The sequence below is a fragment of the Anopheles cruzii genome, chromosome 2 (assembly GCF_943734635.1).
Source record: "Anopheles cruzii chromosome 2, idAnoCruzAS_RS32_06, whole genome shotgun sequence".
Lineage (NCBI taxonomy): Eukaryota > Metazoa > Arthropoda > Insecta > Diptera > Culicidae > Anopheles > Anopheles cruzii.
The window spans coordinates 18,352,092-18,364,961 of record NC_069144.1 but is presented as its reverse complement, the minus strand read 5'-3'; the positions used below and the strand labels follow the sequence as shown (position 1 = coordinate 18,364,961).

Here is a 12,870-nt window from a genome sequence, read left to right as displayed (position 1 = left end):
CCTTTCCGTATAGGATCTCCCTTGCTTGGCAAGTCGGTAGAAACTGCAAAAAAAGGATGTGATGATGATCTCTCTCTTTTTCTCCCAGAAATCGTGTCCCATTCATTGAATTGCAAACTTATTACGCGACTGAACTGTGTACGAGAAATGGAGGATTATCTATACTTACAAGGTTCGTACTTTCAAACAGCGCAAACACTCCATATACTTGCGTATAAAACGAATTATTCCATAAAGTGACTGATAGAGGAGTGTCCTTTTCAAGTTCAAATCGAACTACTAAACCAAACGATAACTGAGCTGCGAAGAATGTGCTGCGTAAATGAGCCAGACACAATAAAATGAGCGAAGCCCCATCCTGAGGAGCCCGTGGAGGCTTTTCTCGTGCGAAGGAGTCGCAGACAAAACTCATCAGCGACAGAAAATTGGAAACCAAACAAAAAAACACCCCAAGACGACGCGACGCAAGAGAGATAAAACTATATAACGAAACATAAAACATAAAAAAATACGTTTTCGGCTAAAGGTAAACAACCAGATAACCTTCACCCAGCCAGCACCAGCCGGAGCCCAAAAAAACCAAACCACGGCGAAAAGAGTCCACTGACCCTGTCTGGTCTGGGGGGGATTCCGACGAATCGCATCATCGATCGCATCGCTGCATCGCACTATGGGGAATTCATATCATGCAGACGGACATTATAAAAGAATATTAATCAGTTGATTTCTTCATCCAAACTCATGCCGCTATTGTTTACTTTCTAATAAGTTCACCTCCTAGGTGTCCCAACAAGTTAGGCCTCCATATAATTGCCTTCTTTTGCGCCATTTTTGTTGAATCACTTCTTCCAAACTGTATTTGTCTTTCATTAAATTTTACAATTCACTTATGTTCAACTCACAGTTTATCCACGTTAATTTTACGCACACTAAATTGCACTAAAGAATAATACTATGTTAACGTATATTCAGTACCAGGTAATTACGTATTAACGGAATAGGCACACTCGATTGTTCGAATAAACCATAAATAATTTACCTATTGTTAGTTGGATATGTTTTCTAAGAATAATTTAACTTACATAAGAAAATATAACGGAAATTCGCAAATAGAAATGTCAATCGTTTCCCCATAGTGTCGGACTTGTCTGATTTTCTGTCGGATGAACTTGGACTGCCAGCGCCCCCAGTTGTCGGTTTGTAGTAACTAAATGGTTCGTGCAGTGGGTGACCAAGGTACGCACAGAATGGAGGTGTACCGCAACAAGTTTGACATATTGAGATTCCCAAACGGTCACTGAAATGAATTCCGCGCCAATCAACTCAAATGAAACAAAGCGTTTACAAAACACGAATCGACTGTTTATTGTCCTTTGTCCTTCTAGGTTGTGAACTTGTGCCGGCACGGTGTTGGTTGTATTAGATACTTGTTTTTTGTGCGCGAACATTCGTTACTTGCTGTGTCCGAATCAATCAGTTTTTTCTTTCACAAAGGCAAAGGATCGGCCTCACGAACGGCATCGTATCACTTACAGCTATAGCTATTACATTAAAACAACTTTCTCGCTCATCACCGCGCCACTGTTTTTGTACCGGAATGGAAGAGCAAAGAACCGTGTTTTACAGTACGATCCGCGTAAAAGTGGCGGATTGCATTCCGTTATACCGTGGCATACGCACGCGAGACGTTGCGCAGGTTAGGATCAAAACGATAAAAAATAAATAAAATAAGAGGTACATAAGATGATATCGTGAGGAGTGAGACCCGTGTGAATAGAGCCTTTCACCCGGAATGATGGATCCGAGGAGTTAGTCAGAAGAATATAAAAACGACCAGATATTAAACCGAGAGCGGCAGCGAAAACACGAAAACATCTTATGTCTACGGCTACGTCCACATATACGTTGGCATGATGCCTTCCTTGCTGGTCCCGGGCGGCGTAAGCACTTCGTCGCGAAGGAACTTCAGTGGCAGATCCACCAGATTGCCCTCGATGCGCGAGACGGCCTGCTGAATGCCATCCGGGTTCGACTGCAGTAAACTTTTGTCCTCCAGAAACCGCTTCATCATGGCGAACGATTGCACATTATCGGACGGAATGCATCGGAATACCTCGTCGTACAGGATAGTGTTCCGTTTTGACGTCCGGCGCCAGACCCCGTTCCAGAAGCTATCGGTCACCGGATCCGTTATGTCGATCGGTGTCCGTTTGGGGTGCGGCTCGAGCAGCCCCAGATGTTCGCGGAACAGAAACTTGCGCAACTTCCCGGCGTAAATGCCACACGGGTACGCTTCCCCATTCATTCGGCCCTCTTCGAACGATTCATCCTACGGAAGGAAACGCAAACATGTGAAACATTTTCCTGGAATGGCCTCTAGGTGGACTACGTACCGTAATCATAACACAAACTTCCGAGTCGCGCTTGCCAAGCAACGAACGATCGTTAATGTTGGCCGAGCCACAGATCACCACCTTATCGTCAGCGATCAGTAACTTCGAGTGCACGTAGATCAGCTCCGTTACCGGCGTCCCGTTGAGCGTGGAGTTTGTTCGCAAACTGTGGAATGATATGTACTCGCACGGACGATCGATTCCTGCCGCGCGTAGCCTCGATAAAAGTGATGTTTTGCCTCTGGAAAACAAAAGTACATAGCACATGAGCACACGGTCCGGTCCATCCGTTACGAAAGGGTGCGTTGTGGCGAGAACTTGCCTCGAAATCGACGCATAGTTCCAGTGAGTAATGGCGCGCAGAGAGATTCCCGTGGCCCCGCCGACATCGCCCTCGAAACCTGGCAACAGTGGCATCACCACGTACACCCGGAACACCTTCTTTTCGCGGTAGGCTCGCACAATTCGCTTAAACAGGTACTCGGCCACCTGGTTCTTCACCACACTGTTGCCCAACTCCATGCTGATGAAAAACTGGTTCTCTATGTAGATGTAGTGCTGAGCCTTGGAAATCGTCTGCACGTACGCCTCGTGAATACTCTGCTCGACGTAGTCCGGCTCAATAAAGCCGCAATTCCAACTGGAAGCGCTACGCAGCACTTGGCACGTGACGTGGTGGAGCGGTACGTTCAGAAATCGGCTGTCGATCCGCATATCGCTGTAGCTCTTGGGTAACAGGTACGGGTAGCTCGCGTTCTCACGGCACTTTTCCAGCTTTACCGCGTTCCAGCGCTCGATAAAGTGGCGAGCCACGTCCCGGGCAGCCTGTCCCAGGACAACGGTCGCAACATCGTGCCACGGCATCCGCACGGTCGTCGTACGATCAACCAAATCTACAAGACGAGCATGAGAGAACTTGAACAGAGATTCAACGATTGGGCCGCACTGCTGCACACTTACCTACGTAAGGCATGTCAAGGTTGATGAAGTCTTTTACGATGAAGTTAATGTAATCCTTGCCGATCCACAGTTTGGCCTGACCGTCCAACTCGAAGAAGTTATTTTTGAACGGCTGTGGGCTGAGCACACTTTCGCCATTACCGATCGCGAACCGCTTATCTCCATCACCGTGCAACTGCCGTTTCCGGCGTTCCTCCTCCGACAGGCACCGAGGACTGCTGACGTTGCTCTTCGGCCCTCCGCTAGCATCGACACCGCCGCCAGCCGGCGATTGTTCCGGCTGGTCCGTCAGTGTGATGCGATTCTTTAAATCTCGTCCCATATCCTTCAGCTTGCCCATAATGTTGCGCCGTTCCATTTCCGGAGTGTTTTGTTTAATGTTTTCCGGCAACCCCGCTGCGTCACGATCGTCAGCCGTCTGCTCCGCACCGACAAGATTAAGAGCTTGGGCGGCCGCAATCAGCAGTTTGTGTGACTGTTCAGCCGTCGCTTCCGCCACCACATCGGGTTGTGTTTGGACAAACTTTTGTCGGTGCTGACCGTCTTCCGCCTGTGGAGACAGAGGGGGCGCTTCCGGCTCTGCCCGACGTTCGACCGTCGTAGCGATGGCAATGTTCTTGCTCGACTTCAGCAAGTTCGCCACGGACCCGTTCTCGTCCAGTTCCACCACGGTCGAGGGCTTCCGGATGGTAGTGTTGTTGGCGGAGCTGGTTGTCGACGAAGAGATACTACCCAGATCGGTCATACGGTGCTTGTAGTCGTCCCAGCGTCCGTAGCATAGATCGATCCCGCCAACGAATGCGTACGTCTGGTCGACTACCACGAGCTTCTCGTGGTGGGCCCAAAACAGGATGCCCGCCTTGGCATGATTCGGGTGCCGGAGAACCTGTGGAAACGCATTACCCGTCAGTATCAATGGAAAAGTGATAGCGCTTGCCATTTTCCAAGCTGTTTGCTCTTCGCAAACGATGTCCAGTTCCGTGGTTTGCAACGTGCAAAAAAGTCCCGTTGAAGATATGTCAAAATCGCTCCGCTCTGCACCCCCACAGTAAACCCAAAGTAACCAACAATAAATGACTCCATTCTAAAGAGCGGCAGCTAAATGGAGGAGTAAGAAAAACCTCCGCAACCGTTCCTGAGCGATATTTGTCATCGGTAAACAATAACGGCAGCGGCACGCGATAACGGCACCGTACTGTGAGATGTTACTACAGAGACACCGACCGACCGACGTGATGCGATGAGTCAGTTGGACTCACCTTGATGTTTTCATGCTGCTCGACCAGCTTCTGTTTGCTGTAGTAACTGTTGATGCCGAGCGCAAAGTCGAGTTCCTTGAACAGCAGCACGAAGATCTTGATGCCTTGCTCGGCCTTGCGCTTCAAAATCTTGTCCAACCGCCAGTAGTCCCCGTCGATCGCCGGCCGCTTCATGTAGATCTCCGGGCTTAGCATCCAGTCGGTGATGAAGATTTCTTCCGTGGCACCCTCGAGAGCGTCGGCGACGGCACTCATATATCCGGCGCCGTCAACGAACCAACCAGCCTGCACTCCCGGCCGGGACGGTGCAAACGATTGGTGCGGATTGGGCAGAGTAAAGTCACGGGCACTCTCGTTCGCCACTCGCTTCAGGTGCGACATCCAGTCCCTTGCCATACGGCGCGTTGGGTACTTGATCACGAGGTACCGCGAGTTGGTCGCAATCTGGAGACCATTGCGCATGCCCGTGCTGTACATTCCGGACGAAACGTCGAACCCCTGGTCGTACAGGACCACGCAGCGCAGCACACCATCCTTCGGCCGGTAGTACCCGAAGCAGGTTTCCTTCACAAAGAACCACCGATTGCGCCATTTGCTCCACACGACGTCGGTGCAGAAGTAACTGCACCGAACGCAGCAACCACTCGTGACGCAGCCGCAAAAGTTGCACCCCGATTGTCCGGCTCGGGTCGAACCGGTGCGCTTCTTGATCAGAGCTTCCTTGCCCTTCTCGCCGAGGGCTGCGATGAACGAAATGTGCGACACTTCCAGGAAGTTGACCTACACGGAACAACGAAACCAGGCTGGATCAATCAAGGAAAATCAAGCGCCTCAACTCGGGTCCTTTCCTACCGTGCCGTGGAAGTTACGGTAGAGAGAGATGTTGAGTAAGTTGTACAGATACTCTTCGAGCTGCTTGATCCGCTGCGGGACCGCATCGAATGAGACGAGCGAGTCCGGCTTCAGCGGGAACCGAGGAAGCGCACTTTTCTTAATCTTTTTCAACGGTTTGCCGAGCTTCTGTTGCATGGCCGGCTGGAAGAAACAAGCTACTGTGAGCCTGAGAACCAAACAGAACCGCCAGACTCCCTACCGAGGCCGTAGTCTGATGCACGTGATGCATATTCCGGAAGCTATCCCGTCGCTCTTTGTGGCTTTTGGTGGGGAACGGTATGTGCAGCGAGGTCCGGTAAGTCGTGAGCTGTTGGTGCAAATTTCGGAAGTGATTGTACCGCTTCTGGACCGTCCACGAAAACGGCCCGTGCGTCAATTTGACGGTGTACCTGCGCCGGGGAATGCAAACACACAATCGTCGGTCAATCAGTTCGACTTCGCATCGATCGACGCAGCCCACGATACCTACAGATTGGGATTCAGCACGTGCGACGTGAGGCTACGCTCGTTGTCAATGATTTCCACATTGATTTCCAGTCCGGGGATGAAGATGTGGCGGCGCATGGAGTCGAACTTGATCGGCTGATTGTAGACATAGTTGTACGGTATTTCGGATGCTGGGGTCACACTATCGGCGTCGCCCTCGCGCATCACCAGCACCGGGTTCGGGCCACCAATCGAGAGGTAAGTGACAGAATCCGGCGCGTCCAGATTATCATCGTATTCTTCCGGTTCGCTGCGCAGCGAGTAGCAAGCCAGGCTGATGTCGTGCGCTCCCACAGCCCCCATACCCGGAGTTACCGGGTCGGCTGGAGCCGTCGAGTGACAGGGAGTAGCCCCATCGTCGCAGCTGAGCGCAGGATTTGACGTTCCCATCTCGCTCAGCGACATCTGATCTATGCGACAGAAACAAGCCGATATCGTTTAGCATAAAACATTTTTTGCTATCATAGTTTGGAAGAATCATGTCAAAAAGGAGACCACTAAAGACGAACGTCCCTATTTGCACAACAAAATGCAATCTATGTTATCTATCATGCGTCCCGAGATTATGCGATTTTATTACCGATCCCTAGCATGGGGTCCACCAGCAACAACCACAGACATGTGGGGTTTAAACAATAACTAATCCGTGTCCAACATTGCGGCAGGTGCCGTAGGATTGGTTATCACTATTCAAACACCATTGTCGGTTATCACAGTTTGTACGCCATTGACACTTTAGTTTAGTACACACATTCGCACTTTAGTACAAATTCCATCTACTAGAAACATCACGATAGGGTTATTCACTGTTTTATCTCGATTCGCCAACGGCACAACTATGGCACCGACCACAAAGAGGAACATAAACGTAGATTACTTTTCGATTGGAGCAAAGCACAGGCACAATAATCCAACAGACCGCCCTGTTGGATTTGTCCCACAGTGAAAGATATTCCTTTTTATGATAACTGCTCCATCGCAATTCATCACTCGCACGTAATCATTGTAAACCTTATCATCACACAATTCAAGTGGGCTCCAACCAAAAAGAACCCCAATGCGGCACAACATTCACCGTTTTAGAACAAAAGAAGGCCATAGCATTCCTTTGCCTACCAGTAAACACGTACGTGAAGAAGTATGAAACCCGCACCCGGTACAAACCCGCTTGGCCACTGAGCGGAGAACCTCTTGAAGGGTTGCGCTGTTTATGATTCATCGTTCTGCGATGGTTGTGATTTTATCTTCCACTTCATTTACGATCATTTGTCAACCCTTTTGATCATTTGCCAACCCCCACAGCCCACCACAAGGATTGATCGGTTTCGGTGGGTCCACGTAAATGTGCAAACTTGCTTCCGCCGGAAGCCATAAAGATTACACGTTACTGGCCAAAAATGGCCAGGTCAGGGCTGGCCGCGTCCTGCCAGCTAGATCCAGCCGTTACATCAGCAACAGGCTGCATGCCAGCGAGCGGAACGGAGACAACGCAGGCAGATAAGGCACCCCGATAACCAACGGCCACGGGGAAGTAACTATTGCACTACTATCAGCGGGTAGATTGCAAGCAACAGGTGTGGTGAAAAAAGAGAGAGAGAGAAAAAGATAAAGTACTGCGATGGGACTGATGCAGACTGATGAAACGGCTGATTAGATACGACAGCACTCCGTCATTTTGAAGACGAACTCAATTTGATCGATCAGCAACCACTGGACGTTCTTCCGGTTCCTCATTGCTTCGAGCAAACGATTAGTTTTAGCACTTTACACTAAACTTGCTTCTTTGCTTGACCCCTTTTCGTCGCGTGGTGGCGGAACCCAAACCAAACGGTGTCCCAAAACCTACCAATGTCACGCAGCAACAATGATATGCTTCGGTGCACCGGTTTTCTTTTGTAGCTTGCATCCATCGTCTCCGTCGTATTGTTTCTTGGCCGATGGTTCACGGGACATCGATTGCCCGGTTTTTTAACCGTGGCTTTATGCTGCCTCACTAGCGGTCGCTAGCGGAACCAGCACCGATCGCAGCCACGTGGCTGCGTACGCGATCGTTGGCTTAGTAAAGCACGCGCGCGCTCGAGCGCTGATAGTGCCAGTGGCCCGGGTTGTCACCTGTGCCAATTAAACACGCGCACAGGTACCGCCGTTCGTACCGCCAGTCGAAATAACACTGACAACAAAACGGGGCCACTACCGACTGGAGCACGGGCATTCGTGTGTGAGCGGCCACTGATAAGATGCCGCCCCGCGCTACCTGGCCACGCTCCACCACCAGGTGAGAATGGTGAAGGTCCGACTGTTTGCATGGGCCGCTGCGATACCTCGTTCGGCTGAGAGGAACCCAAACACCGTGGGCTGTCCCACACGCACGACGACGGCCCACCGCCAATAACAACAAACTGTGTGTTTGTTTTATCCATTTGGCTTTTTCGCGCATTTGTTCGCTCTGCTTTACTGTCCCTGGTCTTATCGAAAATTGAAGAACATTCTGCGGTCTAACCATGGTCGGGTTGGGTTATGGATGACGGAAATGTTATCCCAAAACGTCCGTGCACGTTGATAACTCGGTGCTATCGTTCGCCCAAACTGTCATTTTGAATCCGCCGGAAAGCTTAGAAACGCTACTAATTTTCCAACAAAGACATTACGCACATTGTGCTACTTAAAGTATTCAACTGTCGACCCAAAATTCGCCGTTTGACAGTACTGCTGTGTGTGCGGAACAATCCAAAGTTGTCACCCAAAATTGTGCGATAATGTGAGGCAAGTTTGAACTTGACAATTGATAATCGCCAAGGCCTGGAAGGCAAAGTGGTTCAAGGATGCCGTAAAAGTTCCTCGGAAAACCAGCCGAAAAACCGTGAACGCGAAACATAGCAACAACGTTCATGAATTTACTAACGGTTCCTCTTTACTAACGAACCTTCCTTTATTGATTCGACAAAACGCCCGAGCTGCCGATGATGCCCAACACTCAGGTTGAAGGTTCTTTCTGAGGGCATACGTACCCTGTTTGACTTTGTTGTTCTGTGCACACAACTTTTTCACTAAATGTGTCACCATTGTATCACTTCTCGCTCTAAGATCAATCCGTTACCTTCTCTCCATTTAAATGATCAAGATAAGAAGTGTCTACTCCGGGTATATCAACGCGATTCACAAATTGCCCATTCACGATGGAATGTTGCACTGGGTGGAATGTGCTCCATTTAAGTGGCCCGTAGCAGCGTTCGAAAGATCAACTGTGATATACTTGATGCTGACGATGATATGCACTAGCTGGCCACGAGTGCTTCGTCGCCCACTATGGTAACATGTTTTGTCCATTAACGAATTTCACTCTCTGAAGTTGCCACTTAGTGTGTACTACAAGTATACCTAGTCCGTTACAGAAACTGTTTGGTTAATACAAAATGAACCAACCCAACCGCTCATCGATATTTATCTGACTGACAAAGAAACAATCAATTGGATTGGGCTGATTGCGGTCCTGTCAATATTTATCGATGATGATACAGAGACTCGATAGTTACGAAACATATCAACGACCAGAAAACAATTGGAGCTATCTATTAAGAAGTGAGCTAACCGTAGCGTATGACGAAATGCGCTCGCAACGCGCGCTGCTGTTGGGACTACACAATATGACAAAAAACAAGAACGCCGCGCTTCTTTTAGATACATCGCTCGGAAACCTTGAATCATAAATCATTCTACAAGGGTTTGCTCAAACATTGTTCAGGTAGTTCGCCCAAGGATGTTACATACGTTTTCTATTCTAGTAACGGAATAGCGACTTCGCTTAGCTAGTATACACATTGGTTTCTTGAGCATCGACACAGTGTCCTTGACACCGCGTTTGATTCGGGCACGTTACGCCACAAGGTCAACAAACGCCATCATGTTTTTTCTACAGGTATTTGAAAACATTTGATAATGAAACCATTAATCCGGTCTTGTATGAATCATAATCCTGCTCGTATGCTGATCGTATGAAATGTGATTGAGGAGAACGGTCAGACCCCCTTTGGCGTCGTACCAGCCACGTGTTGTAGGTGCGATCTGAGGGGCAATACTGGCAATTGACGGGAATCAATTATTCAATCGCTAGGTGCCCGCTAGCGCGGCAATCGTTGGCCCAACCAGTAACCCTTACAGGTTGCCCGGTGCTCTAGGGTATTTTTTAACTACCCCTCTTCATTCGCTACACCTGTAGGAAACGGCACCCGCTGTTATTTCACTATGCTGAGGGGTGCCATCACCCCTCCACGGTTCGTTGAAGAGCAAGCGGAACTTAAAACAACCGCAAGATATGAGGCTTTGCCGTGCGAACATGCCCCTGTTGCCGCACTCTCGTTAGTGACAATGATTTCTTGCGCGTTTAAAGCACTGACGTAAGACTCCGGAAAGCAAGTCTTTTTGTGCAAACCTATATCATCAAGCGAGCAACAAGTTGCGTCCCGTAGCATACGTGTGGTTGCTGATGTCAACGCGCATTTTCGATCGGTTCCGGTTGTTCCGTTTTTCAGGTGGGAAAACTTAAGAAACACATAAGAGACACGGCGCACAGACCGCTATTGGAACACACTGGAGTACATTTGTAGATAAGAAATTATTACACACAGGCTCGCTTCAGATGGAGCACTTCGTCTCTTCAACACAGGATTGCGGTTCACTTCAACTGTAGGAGGCGCACAAGATTAGAGGTCATTTGAAATGTAAATAAGACCGCGAGACACATACCGGGGCGAACGAACGGGTCACACTACGCCTGAGCGTGTGGTTTATTCAGTTTATGCCCCAACCCTTTAGTAGTTTCGTATTTCACGAATCCTCAATCGGTTATCTTTCGAATTCTGCCGAAGAACCGATCGCACTGAAACGTCATCATAACATCACTGACAGTTTCGATCCGCTACTGGAACGGCTGCTTTTGTTATTACTTATGTTACTGCTGGTTTCAGCCGTGCTCGCGATTTAATAACCATCGTTTCTTCAGGTAACGGGAACTTACTTCAGAGCCCAAACACAATCTAAATCGACAAAAACCGACTTGCACATCACCACGGCGATCCGGAAGGTGAACCTGAACTGGGTTGTTCCGGTTGCTAACCAGCAAACACAACCATTTATTGTGTGGCCACTTGTGGGACTGAAACGAACGGGGTCGGATCGCGAACCGGACCAAAGGCATGCGAAAGCGAATTTCAACGCAACCCGATCGTTATACGCTCTCGCTCTCGCAAGCGCAGGTGTTGCTCCCAAGTGTTCCGGGAAACGCGGTTTCTCCGCGGTTTCTCTCGAGAGCAGCATTTCGCTCGATTGGTGTGCGTAAGTGGCCACACCACAGAGCAAAGGCTTCATCTCTCGCGCCGCGGTCTCGCAACGGTTGTTGCGATGTTTACGAATTTGATCACGCACACGGCGCGCCTCGCACCGCGCTCCGCGTTATGAATTTATGTGTTTTCAATGAAAACTATGATTTCTTGGCATTGGGTACACTAAAGTAAATGGGGTTAAGTTTGTTAAAAGTAAAGAGAGTTGCCCACTCGCAAATTCGTTTTAGAAAGACCAGATAGCATTAGCCGTAGCTTACCCGGACCTTGTTCACCACTGCATGGCGACATCGCCAACGTATCAACTCTATATTTAAAAAAGGTTGCTCCGCAAAATGACAGCGCGTATTAGGTTATTGTGCTTATGCATTTAATAGGCTCTTAACGAACCTGGTGACCACGGTTAGGAATAGAAAAGAAATAAACATCAAACGTTAGCCATCTTGCTATTACTACAGCAACCGAAATTCCGTTTTGAAGGATCGTGAGATATCGTGAAACTTCTAGTTCTTGTGCAGGTTCATGTGTTACCAGGCCAGAAGAACGTGATAATTACACGTAAACTTCTCGTTTATTATCCCTTTCTTGTCTTACCCATACGTTCTAGTTGATGCTATATTTTACATCGAATCGAACCGAATAATAGACATTCCAGGTACTGCGTATTCAATCGGTTTTACATGTTGAAAGAAAAACTTCATATTCGGTAAGCTGATGGCTACGGGTACATTGTTAAGTGGTGAAAATAAAAAAAATTGAGGAAAGGGTTTGGTTTCCTCCTTAACTGCAGATATACTTTATTACAGATGGATGAAGTTCATCAATTGTCATATCAGCTCGTTTTCTCAAGGCCAGATGCAACACACAACGCTTGAGTGTGCTCGAAAGGTAGCAGAGGAAGACATTTAGAGTAAATTTATTGATTATGATTTTTCAAAACAAAATATCTTTGATGGGAAGCCAACTTGAACGTGGCGTAAATCGAGACGAAGAGCACCGATACGTGCCTCATTCGTTTGTTGCTCGTTTTTCTGTTCAACGTAAAAGACCACAGAGGCACAACAATGTTATTTGCAGCAAAAAGCGTGTAAAAAGTATGATGAATAGTGGGTTATCCTTTATTTTTTCCAGCAAACGTCGGGTAATACTTGAACGGACACGCTGTTATAAACGCAGCGCTCGTTCCTACCCAGCTCGAAGCTCACACACACACACCGATGTAGCCATCCGCCGGGTGCTGCTGCTCTGTCGCGCGTACACACCTCACACTTTGGCCGCCCAAGGAAACGGGCCGATATTTGGTGAACCATTTGACAGATCCGAGTCACGGCTTTGCCTCGCCCGCAGAAAAGAATAAAATCCCCTTCGTATCCGACAAAGTCGCGTAAGATAGTTGGAAAGCAAAGGGCGAACTGTAGGAACCATTTTGTGCGTAACGCATCTTACGGGAGAGCGCCGCGAAGGTGTGTTTACAATTTTCCATTCAGTGTTTTCGTTGCTCAGTTGATGGCGATTCAGGTTCCGCAACCGCACCTCCCGATT

At 48.6% G+C, this 12,870-nt stretch overlaps 1 protein-coding gene across 1 annotated transcript; it reads right to left on the bottom strand.

The window, feature by feature from the left end:
• Nucleotides 1-1,406: 1,406 nt before the first annotated feature.
• Nucleotides 1,407-11,129, bottom strand: LOC128268536 (phospholipase D2). Its single transcript, XM_053005659.1, is given in 9 exon segments — nt 1,407-2,329; nt 2,394-2,634; nt 2,716-3,286; nt 3,354-4,239; nt 4,613-5,392; nt 5,465-5,636; nt 5,638-5,895; nt 5,976-6,402; nt 11,007-11,129. Coding segments are annotated over 8 exon segments (3,771 nt in total). The 5' UTR covers nt 6,398-6,402; nt 11,007-11,129; the 3' UTR covers nt 1,407-1,888.
• Nucleotides 11,130-12,870: the final 1,741 nt, after the last annotated feature.